Below are 21,430 nucleotides of genomic sequence, written 5' to 3'. Positions count from 1 at the left end.
ATTTACCAAGTCATTTTTTTCATATGTTTGTCTGTCTTTGTGTTTGTATGTGTGTGCTTGTGTGTTATCGTGTGTAAGGAAAATCGTTTATTTTCCTGATCTGTAACTCCTATGCAATTTCCTGTTCATTCGTATTCGCCGTATTCGTATATTAATATTTTTATTTTTATATATTTATTTCTATTTCTTCCAAAACAGCTATCTGGCAATGGCGATGTATAATTTTGTGATGCTTATCGACCAGTATTTTGGCGGTAAACACCGAGTCCTTTCTACTATGAAAGGGACCAGTGTATCACTCCGCTCCCCTCCAATTTGCTGCTGTTTTTATTGTCTACCCTCGGTTGAGGTCAACGGGTACGTATATTATCTTTATATTAGTCGATTCTTATTTACTCACTGTATGATTTGATTTATGAGTGCTGTAACAAGTGATTTTTTCAGCAATTTGAAAATATTATGTTAGCCAGGACCAGGAATTATATTGATTAATCAATGGACCGGATTGGTGTTGAAGAAAAGATACGTTTATAACATTATGAATATGATCTACTTTAGTTTGTTTTTTTTTCACCGCCGATAAAATCAGCCTGCAGTAAATGGATCTCTGAATCTCTTATGGTTGGAGCCATCGGTAAAAAGAAGTGGTCATTTTTTCACATTGCCTGCTAATCAGACATACGCACTTAATCTATTTTTACAACTTGTGGAAAGACTTGTATATTTTTTCTTCTTCTTCTTCTTCTTCTTCTTTTTCTTCTTCTTCTTCTTCTTCTTCTTCTTCTTCTTCTTCTTCTTCTTCTTCTTCTTCTTTTTTTTTTTTTTTTTCTTCTTCTTCTTCTTCATCATCATCATCATCTTATTCTTCCTCTCTCTTTTCTCTCTCTCTCTCTCTCTCTCTCTCTCTCTCTCTCTCTCTCTCTCTCTTTCTCTCTTTCCAATTTATATATATATATATATATATATATAATATATATATATATATATATATATATATATATATATCGTGAGAGATTGATGCCTGATCTTTTAGAGTGCTCGACTAATTTAAAGGAACCTTATATATGTGTGTGTGTGTGTGTCTGTGTCTGTGTGTGTGTGTGTGTGTGTGTGTGTGTTTGATTTGTGGGTGGATTTAATTTAATCAGTTTTGGGTTTTTTTAAGAAAAGAGAAAAGGTTTGAAATTCTTGGAGCAGGGTGAAGGCAGTTAAAGGCCATACCCACATGTGCTGTAGTCGGCTGTCACATTCTTGTTTCAATCGTAATATCTGTGTAATGAACGGAATATATTCAAAAATTGAGCTCTAGATTTGTTTACCAAGTACAATTTCAGAATCCATATCGCAGCCTGGGTGTATGGGGAGGGGGGCTACTTTTACAGAGGAAAGGCCCCAGAGGCTAATTTTCGATGCAAAACTGCGAAAAGAAAATCCAAAACAAAATAAGACTCGAAATATTTCTATCGATAACTTTTGACATTATCGGGGAAAAACCATGTCGCACGAAAATTAATGCAATGAAGTTTTTCTCCATAATAATTTCATTGACAATCGAAATAATTACTTATCTAGATGAATAAAGTGACAAATACCAAAAATTCACATCTTATAAAAGAGATATAGATTATTATTTATAATCAAAAGTCAAACATTTCTATGACGTCGATGAAATATGAAAATGATTAATGAGATATTTAATACATTTGAAAACATAATAAAGATTTAATATATTATCTTTTCAAAATGTTCCCATCGCGATAACCTTGTATTATGTCGGAATTAATAAGCTGGATTGAAGTAAAAATGCCCAGAATTGGGAATATTAATTTAATCTCTTTTTTTCCGAGTTGTTTTTTTTTTCTTCTTTCTTTTGTTTATTATTATTATCTTATTTTTGTTTTTTGTTTTTGGTGTGTGTTTTTGTTTTGTTTTGGTTGTTGGGTTTGTTTTTTTTCTGTTGTTGTTTTGTTGTTGTTAAATATTATTTGGATTTGTTTGTTTGTTTTGTTTTGTTTTTGTTGTTTGTGTGTGTGTTTGTTTGTTTTTCTGTTTGTTTGTTTTTAATATTAAGGAAATAAAACCATGCCCAATGAAGTCGTTTATTTTTATCAGGACACCTTAAAGTAGAATTTTTAGAATAATGTTCATGATCGATCATACCAACAAAATAACGTTCTGAAGCGATTGTTCACATATTGAATAAAAGCTCACTTGATTGCGAAACACAAAATACACAGACAATTCGACAAAAACAATATTATTATCATAGTGGTAATTTATAACGATTCTTTTTTTTTCTCTCTCTGATTTACAAATAGCTGTTTTTCTTACAGAGTGTTAGGATAGAATTATTCTGTCACGCCAGGGCGTTAGTTAATGCTTCTTCACTTCTTACTTGGCATGGCTCCAAGGCACTCATAATCATAATCGAAAATCAAAAGAATTGATGTTTCATTTTTGGATATGCGAAATATCGATCCGTTCTAATTTCGATATTTTTATCCACTTCAAACCATCTCTACGACAAACCAAAATGGAAAAATCTCTTCCTTTTATTTGCCATTTATAATGTATGTACAACTTCGGGACAGGGGGCACTGACTGGTACAAAAAATTAGATTGATTTCACAACAAAGTGGAATGAAAGGTAATTATCTGTTCTAGTCCAAGGGCCAGGTGGCGACTTTTTGGACATATACTCAGAGGAGATTAAAACGGACCAGCTAATAAAGCCACGAATACTGTTGTTTTTTTAACCCTTCAGAACACAAGAACTATAACGGCAGAATACGTCAATTCATATTGTCCTAAATAGATATCTAAAACATCTCCACGTATATATTCAATGTTAAGCATATGCATCATCCCGACAGAATACGGATGGGGTTATCAAATGAAACAAAATATTTTCACATATTATCTATAACATAGTAAGTAAAAAAGAGATATTAATCTAAATAGAAATATCCCGAAATGCCATTAATGTAATGGTAAGGAAAATCTCCCGGACAGTAAAAGATTCGTATTTTAAATTCCATACGAGACAAACGTTTTCACTACATGTTTGTAGTAATTAGTATAATAGTTATTTAATTTATTTCTATTGTTTCCAACGTCCTCATCAGTTTCCAGAGACACTTAATAATTTTATACTTAATTAACATTCGTTCATGACATCAGAAACATACGAAAACCATTTTTTTTAAATTATTCTGAAATATGAAGAGCTAGCAGCATAGTATTTTTTTATGATTTAGTATGAATAAGTTATCAAAGCATTGAAAATGACAGAACGGATATTGATACGGTTTTAATGTATTTTCTATCCTATGGTGTGTTTATATGTAATGAAAACATTGTTCGTTATCCAAAAAAAAGACCATTACCTCCCTATTGGGCTATTGTCTTATTGCCCAGCATATCACCCAAATGAATAAAGTTTCCAATGTTAGAATTGAGAAGATGAGCAATTGTCTACTGTTAACATGAACAGTATGTAAAAATTCTTGTAGACAATTTTTACTCCCATTTTGTTCAATTCATTTAGTCAAATAGCAGCATTGTGTTGTGCCCGTTTGTAAATTTAAGCACCTTAAATAATCAAACATTTCTATTAAAAGTTAAATATTAAAGCTATATGCTGGAATTTCCGAGAGCGGTTGGGGCTGCCAGAAGCCAGGGATCCTAAAAATAATATCAAAAAGGTGAAAAAAAGGAAAGGCCTCGGATGGAAAATGTACAAACAATGGACATTTCGAGTACGAACCCTTCGTCAGCAAAACAATACACAAAGGAGCATTGAAAACAAAATAATTTTATTTTCAACATCTCTTTGGGTTTTTGTTTTTTTTTTTTTGTTCTGTTTTGTTTTTTGCTTTTTTTTTTTGTTTGTTTTTTTTTTGTTTTGCTGACGAAGGGTTCGTTCACTGTTTGCACTGTTTCCATCGGAAGCCTTTCAATTTTCATCTTTTTGTTAGTGTCCTAGAGCTCCAGATTGTCCAAATACAACCCAACCTGTATACCTGACTATACACAAGGCGCTTTACAAGGCGTCCCTGGCCGACAGCAACATGTAACATGTAGAACAACAAGAAATGAAGTGAGTAGGAAAGTGCCAGAAGACAATAGAGAATTAAAAAATTTCGCGAAACATGACGCCTGTTAGGCGATATTACAATCTATTTTTCCGACATAGACAACGCTGTAAACGGCCAGGTACTCATTTTACATCTGAGTACGGTGAGACTTTCTATTTTCATCTTTTTGTTAGTGTACTAGGGCTTCTGACTGTCCGAATACAACCCAACCCGTATACTTCACTATACTCCCACCGTACGTCAATGATATCCCAGTGCAGCTGAAAACTGAGCACTTAAGTTTTGGATATTTAATCCTCCGACAAGAAGAGAAACCTCTGGAAACTGATGAGGACATTGTGAACAATAGAAATAAATGTAATTACTATTATGCTTATTACTACAAAATTGTAATGAAAAAGGAATATTAACATTCTGTTGTGACCCGGGATTAATCCTTGTTTTCAGTTGCTAAAAATAAAAAGTTCCGCACGATACCGACGATGAAATAATGTTACCATTGACCAATTCCACACCAAAGCTTTACGTGCTTTTTGGTTAGATTGTTTGTAATGTTTTCTTTTCATAAATGTTTTGTTTTGTTTTGGGGTTTTTTTCGTTGTCTTCAGATAAGGCAGATGGGGGACCAGAAAAGTAACTCAACATAACTCGCCGACCAGATGTCTGTTCATTAGAAAGTCTCTTAACAATAATAATTAGACTGTCTCGTTGTTCACCCAGCTATAAGTTCTTTCATTTTTGTTTCCAGAGTGGCCTGTCACAATAATAGTCTTATAGATTTTCTGTTTCAGTTTGCACGCAGTCACATCTCTTAACCCTTTCCATACCAGCCAGTTTCAGAATTTTCCCCAAAATTCCACACCCACCCAACACAAAAATAGTTTTTTCTTACTCAAACAGAAAAGCAGCAAATACATTCTATGCGTAATATTGATCAGCAAAATCAACTCTACAACACAGTGTCACGTTTTTATAAATCTTAACAAAACATTTTTCTTTAAATTGTGTGATTTACTAAAGAAATCTGAATGATAAAAGGTCTTGTTGGATCGCAACGAATGTGACGATTTTTCTATGCTTGGTAAGGAGAGGGTTAATCTCTCAATATAGGTTTTCCCCGATCTTATACACGAATGCTGGTAGAGAAAAGTAATGATTTTATATTGTTTTTCTACCCATGCAGACGCTTCATTCGACAGTTTTTTTTCTGATGTAAATCGCAATTTGACCTTTTTCAATGAGCTCGGGTTGTACAAGTACAGGACTATGCACATGATTATTATTGTGGCGACTAAAATGATTTCGTGACTTTACTATTACAGGGATACACAATGCACTCAAACACTTTGGTGTTTATATTAAACGTAAACAAATACCTTTCGCAAAATAGTGAATGTTAGGCAATTTTCTGACGTTAAAGGCTGGATTTGAGTCCAAACAAATGGAATTTCTTAGTGTTTCAATCAGTTTCTTCTTTTATATATATATAAAATGATCATGTTTTTTTTAATATTCAGTTAAAGGACTCGTATTCATTTGTCAACTTGGATTTACTTTAATTTTATCATTTAATTTATACAAAAGAAGTAGAAATAAAACACTTTTTTCAATAAAAAAAAAATTCTGTACTGTTTCATTCGAAATGTCATACTTCAAAATCTTTGAATGCCCCACTTCATCAACGCCCAATTATCCCTTATTAAATCCCACAATCATTTAGATTTACTTAATAGTTACCAGCTCAAGAAAAGGTAAAATATGAGGGTCTAGTTTCTTACAATGTACCTCTCTCGCAATAAATCTATGTCGAAGTCTTTTCAATTTGAAGTTTCTACACACAAATTGCGTTCTTTAGATCTAAAGTTCCAATATTTGTATAATTCATGAGAGCATCCAAAGGAAAATCCGTTTGCTGGAGGATAGCAACGAGTGTGCCAGAGAAGGCTACATCCATTTCTAAAAATGAACTTTAACTTATCATCTATCAAAACTATTCAATATTATGTTTTGGTGAACTCGATGCTTAAAATGGATTCTGATTTTTAAATGACCAGAATTGTGGTGATCTTAATTTAATTTTTTTTTTTTTTGGGGGGGGGGGGGGGGTTCTATATATCATATTGTCTTCATTAAGACATTAACACTTAAGCCAAATGTCTTAGTTTGACTTACATAAATTCAACTTTCAGCATCTAAATCGCCCCGCCATAATGCCATTTGGAGAAGGTATGTCATATTTAAAAGTTAACTGGAGTGCCCTTACCGCGGGCAAAATATTGGTCCTTTTAGATACCAAGTTTGAATTTTTGACAGGGGTTTAATAAAAAGCCACCTTGTCTAACCAAACCTAAAGTAGTTTACTTAAGAGTAGTAACTAAATACTCCATTACTGACAAAGTCGTGGCAAAATTCATAAATGCCGGAATCGACTTTTCTGGTGGTTTATATCCCTCCTTCACTGTTGTGTTGTGCGGCTATGTGGTCTTGTGGTATGACACTTGTTTTCGGAGCGGAATGTCCAGTGTCCGAGCCCCGCTGTGAGCGGTGCATAAATGAGTAATTCGAAAAGGTTTTTAATCATATTTTCTCATGGTAATCAGGTGTAATGTGTGTAACTTGTCGTTGACATGTCGGGAGAAAATGGTAAAATAGCTTTACAAGCGTCGTGTCTCTCACATGTTAAGTGTTGTTGTTAGCTAAGGACCCCTTGTAAAGCGCACTGGGCCTTTTTAGTGTCTAATGCGTTATAGAAATTCTATTACTATATAAACGCGTAAAGATATGTCGTCAGACCTATTGTTGCAAATTAAAAGTTGAAAAAATCTGAAATGAAACGTCTGCGTTGGTGCTAATGATGGCGACGACGCTGGTGATAATGATGATGATATTATAGTAATATTAACCATCTATGGTTGGAATTTGAGCAAGTTCTCAAAACCGCTGTAAGATCGTATTGGCAACGAGTTTGAAATGTCAAACACAGGAATTCAAGTATTCTTTTATTATTCCCCTCCAATAGCCTGACTCATTGGCTCATCAAAGTTATTATTCTTTAAGAAAGAATCGTTCTTGTTATGATTGGTTTCCGAATTTAACGATTTGAGCTTAAGAACTATCATTGTGGACAATTATTTATTTCAAAATCTTTTTTTTAATAAAACGAATTAGAAAGTTTGATATTTTTTTCATTTAAGAAACAATACCCATTCTCTTTAATGAATGAAATTATTGAAATTCACATTTAATTTGTTTAACTTAAAATTAAATTTTAAACACCATGTTTATCTCGACATGATATCAGATTGACGAATTCTGTCACTTGACAATGGTTCCTTCTTTGCCACCGACTTTGTCCACTATTTACAGGCTCTTTATTTGGTTCTTATTTTAGCAATCTTTTAGGTTCAGGATATATATATCAATCAGAAAATTTGGTAAGAAATTAATCGTTTCCATAATTCTTCAAAATTAAACTTTATTCTTATCTCTTTTTGAGTGAAATATTAGAAAAAATGAATTTTTGGCACGCCTCATCTTATGTCATTGCAGAGAAATAAAGAAGCATTAAATGTTTACATTATAAGGGTTTGTTTGTTTCAAGAAATATTAAGTTATGAGAATATTGGAATCTTAAAACTGATCGCTTTCAGATTTGTTTCTCTCCTCCAACGAAATCAGACATTTCAATAGATCAGTCGAATGAATTAGATTTCAATTCTAACCATGTTTCTTGTTGGTACCTTCGAAGAAACCTCCGCATGACCACAAGCATTCACCAATAAATAGATTGAATCTAGCATTGACTACCAGCAGTGCTTAAAAGTAAAATGGCCGATTTGTTACCCCTTCCCAGCACAATCAATACGCTTTTGGCACGCTTCGTGCTTCACTTATTTCCATTTCCGATTTTGTTCCCCCCTTGTCGGCCCTTTTCTGGATTTATTGGTCGAAAACGAATCGCGGGCCTCGCGAGCCTGACAATAAGATACAAAACGTCTTCTATTTAGCAACCAAGGGAATTGATACATTTCTGAAAAACTTGGGATTTCTTGCAAATTCTGCGATGCGAATCATTGATTTATGTCCAATTCTACTAGATAGATATAAGTTTAGATCTAATGTAAAAAAAAAGGAAAAGAAAAGTGGATGGCTAATTGAATCTGACACCAGTAGACCCATTTTTCATGTTGTATTTCTTATTTTGTCCAGTCATGTAACATGATGTATAATTGTTTATATAGATTTTAACAAGCAAAACGCTTCGGGCATGATATTTATCGTGAATATCGTGAATAAGCGCTATATGGATACAGTAATTTGTAGCGGTTCGAAGTCCCGTCAGATCAGACAGACCCAGCTACCCAATCACAGCTAGACACGGGATCAATGAGAGTCACTTTGTGGGACGATTGACCTATCGGGACTCCCATTATTATCATAATTATCGTCATCATCATCATCATCATCATCATCATCATCATCATCATCATCATCGTTGTCGTCGTCGTCATCTTGTATAATCATCTTTCATTATTTTTTTTTATTATTATTATTTTCATCATCATCTTAACTACCACCACCACCACTACCACAACTACGACTACTACAACTACAAATACTACTACTACTACTACTACTACTACTACTACTACTACTACTACTACTACTACTATTACTGCTACTACTACTACTACTACTACTATTACTGCTACAAGTACTGATACTGCTACAACTATTACTATTACTACTAGCACTACTACTATTACAATACTACTACGACTACTAATACTACTACTACTACTACTACTACTACTACTACTACTACTACTATTACTGCTACAAGTACTGATACTGCTACAACTATTACTACTACTACTAATACTACTACTACTACTACTACTACTACTACTATTTTGACTACTGCTACTAAAACTTCAACATCTACCATTGTTACAACTACTCCAGTATCAGTATCATCATCAGCAACATCAGCATCATAATAAAAACCATCGTCATTGTCACTAATTAGTCATATATACAAGATGATAAACCGTGCTTGTTGTTTAACATTATAATTTATTAAAATACAATACCATACGGTACATTTTGTTATATCCGACATGTACATAATATATGCAGGTGGATTTTGATTATTGTTTCGCGTAGATTAAATCACAAGCTATTTCGGCAGAACTTTATTTTTATTAAATTATATGATTATGGCAGCAGTACATGTAAATGAAGTGATTCGGTCGTTTTCTGGTGAGGGTGACATCATTGCCTGGATAAAGAAGGTGAGACTGGTAGCAAAGTTGAAAGGCATAACGCAGGTTGAAAATTTCTTACCCTCGGACTTGTATCTGGAGGGAGATGCATTGGCGTTGTACTTGCAGTTGGATGAGGTGCAGCAGTCTAATGCGGGAGAAATTGAACAGCATTTGATCGAGGCGTTTGCCGACGGGCCGTTTGTGGCGCATAAAAAGGTGATGGAAAAGAGATGGATGGGTGAACAAGTTGATGTGTTTTGCACAGAGTTGAGGAGGCTTGGTGGGTTGGCTGGATGTAATGGCGAAGGGTTGTATAGATTGGTGAAGTTGTGTTTTGTTAACGGTCGGTTTTCCTAATGAAATATCGTGTGAGCTTCAGCAAGTAGAAAATGTATTTCAGATGTCTATATATGGCGGACCTGCTTCATAAAGCGCGAATTCTTTCTGCCAACAAAGGGCGTGTTGCAGCGACAGTGAGAACCATTACCCGCACAAGAATCTTAGGTGAGCAGACAAAACCGTTTAGTGGTTGTTACCGTTGCGGTGGGCCACACATGAAAAAGAACTGTGACCAAAATGTGACAGAAGTATGGTGCTATATGTGCTATATGTGCAACGAAAAGGGCATTTAGCTAATCGTTGCGCAAGTCTGAGCACACAATGGAAACGAAGTGGGGGTCACTGGTGCGCCAGCAGTTACCCCAGACTCAGCAACAGTGAAAGGATGGGTGCAGACTGCGTTGACGGATGAAGAGTTTTGAAGAGTTTAATAGATGAATTTGACCTTCATGTGCGTATACAGCTTGTGCCGTCGATACGGAATAAGGCGGATGAATTAACGGAGAGTGAAGAAAGAATGGAGACGGAGAAGGACAATTTGTATGTGCCTCTGTTGCTCCTGACCTGAAGGCCCTGCTTGAGGTTCATCACATGGGTGTTGACCGAATGTTGTTCCTTGCTAGAAAGGTCTTTCCAGAAGTTCGAAGAGCTGATGTTTGTAAAGTAATAAGAGCATGTGAACGATGTCACCGATCCTGCCCTGTCGTTCACGAGAGAGGAAACTTCAGCGTTTTTTATGATTGGGAAATGTTGGTGATTGTTGTGACTCATTACCACCAAATTCCGTACTAGTCCATCGTTGATTGCCGCCCGGGAAGATTTTCCATCTGGAGGAAACTGACACGTGAAATGGCGGAATTTGTTATTGCAACATTAAATCAGTTGTTTCTTGAGAGGGGGGCTGTGAAAGAAATTCTAATGGACAATGGGACTGTGTTTCGGTCAGATTGTATACGCCGATTACTCGAAAGGTGGAGAGTGAAGGCAACATTCAGGGCTGCCTACCGACCAAGTGGCAATGGGATTGTAGAAAGACATCATCGAACAATTAAGACGTTGGCAGAAAGGGCAAACATTTCACCCATAGAGGCAATTTATTGGTATAATTCTACACCCAGGCAAGGCATAGATGGAGAGACTGTGCCGTTTTGTGCGATCTATAAGTACGAGTGGAGAGATAATCAGACCGCCGAGTGTAAGCTCCTAGTAATGACAGTGAAAGAATTAGTGGAAGATTCAAGGTTGGTGAGAGTTTGGGTGAAACCGCCTCATGCCAGATGTAGGTCAAAGTGGGAATAGGGTACTGTGACTGCAGTGAATTCGATTTACAATGTTGGATATACGGAGTGTCGTTGAAGCAGAAAGCGAAGATAATGTGGAGAAAATCATCAGGCCACAATGGGCGTTTGATATTCAGAGGATTGGAGGAAAGTGACGGTGAGGAAAGAGAAGGTGAAATTCAGAGATTGGAGGAAGAAGGCGTTGAGGAAAATGTAGAGAGCACAGGTTTCGGGCAACCTGGGGTCGATGAAGAAGTGAATCCATGTAGAGCAGAGCCAGAAGATGAAATTGGAAAAGTTGGCGGATTAAGACGGGTTGGGACAAGGACGCGCAGGCCACCGTTTGGCTCGGGGACTATGATTGCTCATCGGATGATGAAATGGACGATTTGTAATAGTAATGGACTTAGACAATGTGATCTTTCGATCCGGGGAGCGTGGGATTTGTTACTTAAAGTGCACGCAATTTTGGGACTCTGTGCTAAAGGGTGTAAAAACGATAATTGAACAGAAGAGAGATAAATGTGTTGTCAAGAGAAAAATCCGGTATATAGGATGGATTTTTATTGTTGTTTCGCGTATATTAAATCACACATCCGAACGCACTTATTTTAACATTGTTGTAATGGACAATACTTTGCGTCATTTTTTAAATATTTCCATTACAACTATGAGTCCATAATGAATTGGCTTATCAGATCTGCCAATAAGTACACGTCAGTTGTAACTGTTCAGCAGTAATACATTCTCCAAAAAAATTTTACGTGCTTTTATTCGAATATAAAAAATTCTTTTCAAAACGATTTTAAAATGACAAAGTTTATGTAAGTCAATTTGTCGGCAGTCTTTTGTATGCATTAATGTTTCACAATTAAACTTTAATTTTAAACTTTAAAATAGAGAGCTAAAGCTTTAAATGTTTTCTTCGCCCTTTTTCGCTCATTAAAAACTGCATAAGCGCCAATAGTTGAAAGTTTTGGGTGTCAAGTCGGTACGTTATTTTGCCAAGCTCTTTTCATGCAGAGTACATACGTTGTACGAGAGAATTCTCTGGTGAATTTGTGGCAATGAATTAATGATTGCCAAGCTAAAAGCGCTCCGAAATATTTGTGGTGTAAGCTGGACCTAAATATATATATATTTATTTTTTTATTTATTTATGAGTGTTGGTGGGTACTTGTAGGTACGAGAGTGCTCGATAATGTTGGTTAGAGATAATATAAAATATAAATAAAGTCACTGACATAATTTTGGCCGAGACAAATGTTTTTATGCTCTTCATGTCGTCAGTCGGCATATGTCCGAATGGAAAAAGCACACTACGGACATATGCCGACAGACGACATGGAGAGCATAGAAACATTTGTCTCGGCCAAAAATATGTCAGTGACTTTATTTATATTCTATATATATATATATATATATATATATGTGTGTGTGTGTGTGTGTGTGTGTCTGTGTGTGATATATATATATAATATATATTTATTTATATATATACCGGGTGACTCAGAATAACTGTACCCTGTTTGGAGATCTCCCACTTCTTTACTATCATATCTAAAACATTAAAATTTTCATGGCGTACAGATTAATTATCTATATTTATGTTGTCAAAATTTCATTTAAATTAATAAAATTCTAGTCTAATTACTTTACGCAACAATAAAAAAAAACGATGCCAAATTGAGTGATTTTAAACGTGCGTGATTTCTTACGTATTTGGTTTCACGGTTTGGTTGATTAATAAAGTGTGGTTATTAAGGTCTGTCAATCGGATTCTTTAGATAACAATCACGACTAGGTCATCGATAGATTAAAGGGTAGTGGAAGGCATCGTTCAATAAGAACAAAGGACACAACATTGACAACGTTGCTGTTTTGCCATGACAATGTGAACAGGATGATGTCCTCGTGCACACAAATCTCAGCGTGAAAACTGACAAATCAAAGGTATCCATTGATCAAGTGTGCAGAGAATGATTTTAAAAAGATGACAAGCTTACGTCTATATAGGACATTAAGTTTAAGAGCATCTTCAAAGTTCCTTCGATTGCGTCGGGTAAAAGAATTTTTAAAACGGTACACACTGAAACTGATCTCGTTAAAAGGTGTTTTCAACAAGAGAAAATATTTTCCTAACCAACCTAGAAATCTAATTGAATAATCAAAATAATCGTTGATATATTACAGGATCAAAATGATTCATTCCTTTGGATAGTATGTGTCACACAATCACTATCAGTACATTCTCACAGAAACGTATGATATTGTATCTTGTTATCTTTTTTAGGATTCACAGACCCCTTTTTCCTCAATCACGACGAAACTGCTTCGATTTAAACAGAACATTTACAGAAAGACTTGTTAACTGCTTGAAAAAAAGGTTTATCCTAAAAATGCTTTTATTTTTGTTCAAGATGGAGCTCAATTGCAAACCTCTAGGACTTTGTCAAAGAGAGTTGGCCGCCAACTTCTGCGAATTGCATTCCACCGGATTATCAACCCTGGAAAGTCCTTTCGATAAAAGTTAATAGGACCGGGGCCAACCATTTAAAAATTTAAAATAATTGCAGCAGAAAATACGATATTTTGAATAGAGGAGACACTTGTTTGCACGAGACCACACATCAAAAGGGGATTCTTCAATCTTATTATTGTTGAAAAATTTTATATTTTTTTAACGCATGTAATAATTGCAGCAATGTGGCTTAATTAAATAGACTGGACACACTAAACTGCCGAACAGGGGATAGTTTTTCTGAGCCACCCGGCGGGGGGACGCAATTTGACCAATCCATAAAAAAGGGTGGGGGGGGGGGGCAGGGGCGCATACCGGGCATTTTCTCATTTTTGGCGAGACAAGGTGTGATGCATAAAATGGTTTTCTCTCAACCAAATATACTGCTAGTAAAATAGCTAGGACAACATGGAGAGTATCTTTTTCAAAATGATTTCATTATAAAAGTTTTGGGGGATTTTTTTTTTCCTTGTGTTTTTCCTTTGTTTTCACTTCTTGGTGATTTTTCCTGAGCTGAATTTTAATAGAAGTGGGGGGGGGGGGAGTTGCGAATAAACTTTGGAGGGGGGTGGGCAAAATTTCGTGGGGGGGGGGGGGGCGTCTATTTAATACAATAGTGTAATGCCTTCCAGGCGTCAAGTCTCATCCTTCATGTTCAGTGTTGCTGTTGGCATGGGACCCTTTTAAAGTGCTTTGAGCAAATTACATTTTAGTAAATATTGCTTTTGTAAATCCTTACGTTTTATACGATAATCCAGCCTCTTGAACTTGAGCTTTTTTTATATAGAGCACTATCCATTGAATTTGCTCAAAGCGCTTTACATGGGGTCCCTGACCAACAGCCGGGACATGACGCATGTTAGGCGATATTACACTTTCTTTTCCGACAGATACAACGCTATTAATGGTCAAGTACACACTCAAATTTTAATGTTTTCAAAAATCATATCATCTCATGGAATGGCCAGCCATGCAAATGTAATATTTGTAATTAATCTAACAGTATATATATATATATATATATATATATATATATATATATATATATATGTTATATATATATATGTTATATATATATATATATATATATATTATATAAATATATTATGTTAATTTTTCTTTGTGTGTCATGATTGAAATCTTGATGAGAGAATGTTTTAAGGGAAAATGTATTACTATGTATTTTTATGCACTATGTGTTAAAACCTATGTCGGTCAAAGGCTTCTATTAGCCTGACTACATTATCTATGAAACATTTTTTTAAAGGCCGACAATAAATAAATGATTTTGATGAATCCTTGATAAACATAATATTTGAATTTGAATAGAATTGAAAAAAGGTACTCATTTTACACCTGAGTACGGTGAGAGAATGTGAGTAAAGAGCCGTTTCCAAGGACGACTTAACTATGCGCCGAGCGAAGCTCGAACTCAAGACCTTCTGCTCCGAAAGAGAGTGTCAAACAACTATTAGACCACGTAGCCCGTCCATGAAAACAACTAATAACACTGCAAATGCCTGCTTGGTGTGCTAGAGGGGGTATTTTACTGAAGCTTTTTTTTTCTTTATCTTTTTGGATCTGTTGGCAAGGCTAGTCCATTTGTTGTTCAACAGTCTATCTCAACATCGCAGCTCTACACATCGTGCTTAATTTTCCCATGAGATCAAACGCGTAATGTATTTTTCACGGTATGCCGACATGACATGGGTCTTTTGTGAGAGTTTCTATCCCTTGGCTTCTAACAGCTCCTCCTTTCAAATTAATTAATTAATGGTTATTGACCTCCTCTTCAACTCCCCCCCCCCCCTCTCTCTCTCTCTCTCTCTCTCTCTCTCTCTCTCTCTCTCAGACATACACATACATATACACACATACATACACACTGTGTGTGCGTTTGTTTGTGTGTATACAGGACCGATTTTGATTGTTGATAACTCAAAAGATTCATCTCAAGCTAGAGTCTACTCGTAATAATCACAGGACGTACGAAACACCACACAATTATAATTAATAGTACACAACAATAACGATTTCAATCCCCGTAGATTGCCTAAAGTAAAAGGAATGAAACAGATCTGTATGGGTCAATAGTAATTCAAATATATAAACATATATTGTTCTATTATTTAAAAATAACGAGCGTTTTGCACACACCTTCTATATCACTTGGCCGATTTTGATCCTTGATGGCTCAAAAGCTTCTTCTCGGTTGAACTTCATTTCTATGATAGTAAAACCTTAAAGATAAGTCAGCGTCTGTGTGATATTTAAAAAAAATCGATTGTTTTTTTGTCCACGTCAAAGTCCGCACTGTGTATTTCCAATCAATGCAGAAGAATTGCCAGATGATACTATGAGAACTGTCTCGGGAGCCTTAAAATCCACACCAATAGCATGGCTACCAACCTTAAGCGGCATTGCTCCCCTTCACCTCCGTAGAGAAGAAGCAACACAAAAACAACATGAGCGCCTTGACAACATCTCATACACAACACCACTCAAACAAGTCACGGAAATGTCACCGAAAATCTCACGCCTTAAATCAAGGAAACCTTTTTACGGCTCAAATTAGAAGATTTCAATATCGCCGAGACCTGGAGAAAGGAATGGACTGACTGCCCGCCAAAGGGTAGCGCAATAATCAACGACCCCTCTATCCAACCACTGTCGGGATTCCACGAGCTGACAAGAAAGCAGTGGGGACATGCAAACAGGATCAGATCCCGACACGGCAGGACAGCGACAAAACTGTACCGCTGGGGATACCGAGATTCGCCCAAGTGCACAGCATGTGGTGGTGCCAAACAAGATATGGACCACTTGGTCCTGCACTGCCCGTCCACAGCCGTGCCAGGGGGCTATGATACCGTCCATCAAGGAGGACAAAAATACCTGGACTGGAGTGAAACGGTTCACTTGGAAGTGTAACCATAAGAAACTATTACTATTATATATATATATATATATATATATATATATATATATATATATATATTATATATATATATGTGTGTGTGTGTGTGTGTGTGTGTGTGTGTGTGTGTCCACTTCCACGTATATTATATGCGTCCACTTCCCAATATATTCTCAATTATTCGAAAGAAAGATTGAAATTAAGTTTACAGAATGCTTTTCCATTCACCGACCTGAATTCAAGAGTTTAGGGTTTTATTAGTGTTCATGAAGACCTGCTATTTAGTTATATCGAATCAGGGAGTAAATATGGCTTTATTCGGGATTTTTCTAGGCTCTCCAAGTTCTAATTTTTAAAACTGAAATAAGAAAAAAAAAACCTTTAAAATGATAATAACATTGTTATTTTACTAAGAAATGGATACCTGAGCAAAGTTGATTCCGTGGAATAGGCTTTTTACTCCCATTATCTCATATACTTGGGTATAGAATGAGTATTAGGTCGGTAACAGAGCTGTCAAAAAGATAATACTATAACGTATAACAGGCGACCTGTCTCCTCCCAAGGCTACATTTCCAATATCGCTGATGGTATATAATTAATAATGGATATTTGAGCAATTTAAGAGCTCACGTTTTGTTTATTCCATGGCCGAGAAAAGTGAAAAGCCTCTAAATATCCAGGCTATGCACTACCTTGATTTCATCCAGCGTGCTGACATCATTTCCGGCGTCACGTGATATTTCGTGAATGTCACGGCTCAGTCATCTATTATCTCTTCTCGACCAGCCAACCTTTCTTGTCAATAGTGACAGCATGGGTTAACTCGATTCTGGGAGATCCGGGCCAAATCTTGTTTATCAATTACACCACTGGCCTATCTATTTTCACGGATAGATAAAAGGACAATTTTTTGTCCTGACAATCCAATTTTTAATCAAATACCCCAACGGTAGTTCCCTTTTTATTTTGAAATTCACATTTTTTTTCAGCTTGTTGATTGAACATACTCAACATTTGTTGTTTCGAGATAAGAAACAATAAAGTAAAAGTCGGTGATTTAGCGTTACGACTTGTCTTGCAACAAAAGCAAGCTATACTGGGCTTGGTCATTGAGCATTAACCGAATGAGTGACAAAAGTATGGCCTCGACGTTGTGTATATATTCATAAATTATAGTTTTTCCATAATTATTCATAATTTTAAAAATGACAAATTTGGGAGCGGGGCAGAAGCATATCAGAAATAACTCTGAAAGGTGTGTATGATCGTTGCCATCGTTAACTTTTTGTCTGACACAAGAACCGTAGCCATCGTTGACTTAGCCTGACTGGCATTTTGACGTCATTATTTGGTTTTTGCACCGCCTAGTGAGTTGTCGTTAGTAGTGCTCATGAAAACAAGTGGTCCCATTTGGTGAACTATTGAATACAACTCACGATTTGTTTTCTTTTGTGGCCAAAGACTGGCATTTTGACGTAATGTTTTGGTCAGTGTCAGGCTATAGATAGAATGCGCTTGGCCAAGGAGTTCACAACATTGCCATCCGGAAGTATATCAGACCAACACACAAACTCTGTGTAACCATGAACTTTTATAGTCAGGTTAATACAGTTTAGTGAGAACAACTCACAAACGCGGATGGCAAAACAATAACAAAGGCCTGAGTGACGTCATCTGCATACTATCTATAAGTTAACGATGGCTACGCTTGATCTGTAGCCATCGTTAACATATACCCTGACACTAGAACCCTCTATGACTGGCAGTTTGACGTCATTTTTAGGTTTGTGTAGCGTCTAGTGAGTTGTCGTCAGTAGAGCTCATGGAAACAAGTTATTTCATTGGTTGAACTATTGAATACAACTCACGATTTGTTTTCTTTTGTGGCAAAAGACTGGCATTTTGATGTCATTTGTGGTCAGTATCAGGCTATAACAAAGACCTGAGTGACGTCAACTTCGTTCTATCTATAATCTGATTGATACAGTTTTGTGAGAATTAGTCATTAACATCGATGGCAAAAACAATAACAAAGACCTGAGTGACGTCAATTTCGTTCTATCTATACATGTAAGTTCTGTAATGTGATAGTAGCCCAGGCTGATGATCAGCTGATATCAGGTTTTCTTTTCTTTTTTTTTTCTTTTATGTTTCTTTTATCTTTAAATGGCACTGTTTCACGCGCACACAACTGGGAGAGAGAGAGAGAGAGAGAGAGAGAGAGAGAGAGATATATATATATATATATATAGATATATAGATATATATATATATATATATATATATATATATATATATATATATATATATATATATATAGAAAGAAGGAGAGAGACACAGAGAGAGAGAGGGGGGGCGAGAGAGAGAGAGAGAGAGATGGGATAGAGAGAGAGAGAGAGAGAGAGAGATATCCAGTCTCATATTTAATTTGTTTATTACAGAAAGTGGGGTTTAAGATAGAAACGCTCTGTTTTATTTTATGTATTTTATCATTTATTGAAGCTGCAGTATCGATTTTGTGTTCCATCATTCTGCGTTTCCTCGCGTCATTCTAGTATTCACAAGAAGACTTCTTGGATTTTTTTCGTAAATGATAATAACGTTGATGGGCTATGTGAAATGACATTTAAGTAAATTACATATTTTAATTGGACGAGCGAAATGAAGCAATAAAAAAAAGCAATGTAAACAATGAACGTTTAGTTTCGACAATATTGAGCTTTGAGCTTTTATATAGCGCAATATCCACTAAACGTGCTCAAAGCACTTTACACGGGGGGGGGGGGGTCCCTGGCCAACAGCATCACGTAACATGTAGAACAAGACATGACGCCTGTAAGGCGATATTACATTTTTTTTTTCCGACAGAGACAACGCTGGTAACGGCCAGGTACTCATTTTACACCTAAGAGAATGTGAGTAACGAGTATTTTCCAAGGACTCAACTATGCGTCGAGCGAGGCTCGAACCCAGGACCTTCCGATCCGAAAGCGAGTGTCATACCACAAGACCACATAGCCGCATATCATCGATATTGTTATGGAAATATTGCTAATGACAACGTTGAATCGATTATCTCTGTGAAGATCGGGTACCGTTCAAGTAATCGTTATTCTTAGATATGTTAAACATATTTCCAAATATTGTTCCAAATAAATTTCCAAAATCTTGCTTGATATTATCGATTTCATTGATATAATAATTGATGGAGAATATGAGAACCTAGGCTATTATAAAATCTCTTCCCTTTCGTCTGTGCAAGTGTGTCTGCAGACACACATACACACAGAAACAAACACACACACACACACATACACACACACATATATATAAATATATATATATATATATATATATATATATATATCGAAGTTGACGTCACTCTGGCCTTTGTTGTTGTTTTTTGCCATCCGCGTTTATGAGTAATTCTCACCAAACTGTGTATGAACCAGACTATAAACGTTTACGGTTACACATAGTTTTGTGTGTTGGTCCGTTATACTTCCGGATGGCAATGTCGTGAGCTTCTAAGCCAAGCGCACACTATAGATATATATATATATATATATATATATATATATATATATATATATATATATATATAGGTGAATAGTTAAATCAATCATTGAAAAGAAATGAATGAGCTAATTAATGAACAAATAAACAGAAATAAATTAAGATAATTAATTTAAGATATATTAGATAAAATATATACACGGTTGCACAAATCAGTTGAAGATCAACACATTTAAACATTTTAGTAATGAATAACGAAAGACATGAATGAGGAGAAAATTTCTAATTTTACCGCAAAATTCGAGCCTTCGGTATGCGCCATTAAAATGACTTTTAATATATGAGAGAGAGAGAGTGTGTGTGTGTGTGTGTGTGCACCATCGAAAATATTGTCCGTTACAACAATTTCAAAACAAACTTATAATTGCGTTCGTCATCTCTGCATGAAATATGGACATTGCAACCCACTGAAAGATGTATTAAGGACTTTGTCTGCAACCCATTGAAAGATGTGTTAATCAATAATTCTGTTGCAGTCCTATGATTATCTACATAGTAATTTTGTACCCATAAATTCGAGTGGTGTAGCATTTCCACACAAAAGATATAGGCAAAATATTTGTATGGAAGCGTTTATCTGCTGCTGACCAAATATCAAACATTACACTATCATGACTTGTGAATTGCTAAGCGTAGTATAACGTATATTATTAATTGCTTCACTCGATTTATGGGTAAAAGAGTATCTGGATAAATAATGTAAGGGTCTTATGTAGAAAACGAATGTCACACAGTCGCCATGAGTTCTGTCGCACTTTCATTAACGTAAAATTGTGTTCCAGATGTCGTATAACGTGTATAAATAATGCGTTGACTATTATGAATAATCTAGACAGTGTTCAAAAATAAACTTGGTATATCAATAATGTTGTGAGGTTAGGAATGATTGATTGATTGGGATCGAATCAATGACTCGTCGATCAATAGGACAATGATTAGTGAAGTGATTAAGCATTGATTGGGTTATTGATTGATCTCTTTGTTTCTTTGTTGTTGTTTTTTTGTTCACTTCTTGCTCACTCAGTTATGATTGGTTGAGTGTATAATTGGTTAATTACGTTGACAATTTATCCATTGGTTTCTTGTTTGTTTGTTTTTTTATTTAATTTATAAATTGATTGGATGACGAATGTCCCTGTAGACGATTTGTACATAATATATGCAGATCTGACATCCGAACGCAATTATGGGCCTAGTTTTATGTTGTTGTAATAGACAATATTTTGCGTTATTTTTCAGTATTCTATCCTCGCAAACATTTGCACATTTACTGATGAAACAGAATAAAGTAAATTTTAATACACGCCGTGCTTTCAAGCATCAAATTAAGAAATAATTAAGGAGCAGGCACCGATATAAGGTAAAGATCTGAACAAGTGTGTATGAAAGGTGCCAGACAAAGCAAGAAAGAAAAATACAAGAAAGAAACC

The 21,430-nt window shown here is 35.6% G+C and overlaps 1 protein-coding gene across 2 annotated transcripts in view; it reads left to right on the top strand.

The window, feature by feature from the left end:
* LOC144972719 (organic solute transporter subunit alpha-like) overlaps positions 1-21,430 on the top strand; it is a 108,563-nt gene that overhangs the window by 75,943 nt on the left and 11,190 nt on the right. For both annotated transcript variants that reach the window (XM_078914273.1, XM_078914275.1), the window contains exon 5: positions 199-357. In XM_078914273.1, the coding sequence (XP_078770399.1) occupies positions 199-357 (159 nt within the window). The remainder of the gene's footprint in view (positions 1-198; positions 358-21,430) is intronic.

The sequence above is a fragment of the Berghia stephanieae genome, chromosome 5 (assembly GCF_034508935.2).
Source record: "Berghia stephanieae isolate SIO BIC M18660-M18661 chromosome 5, UCSD_Bste_1.3, whole genome shotgun sequence".
NCBI lineage: Eukaryota > Metazoa > Mollusca > Gastropoda > Nudibranchia > Aeolidiidae > Berghia > Berghia stephanieae.
The sequence above is the reverse complement of the archived record's forward strand: the minus strand, read 5'-3'. Positions and strand labels throughout refer to the sequence as shown.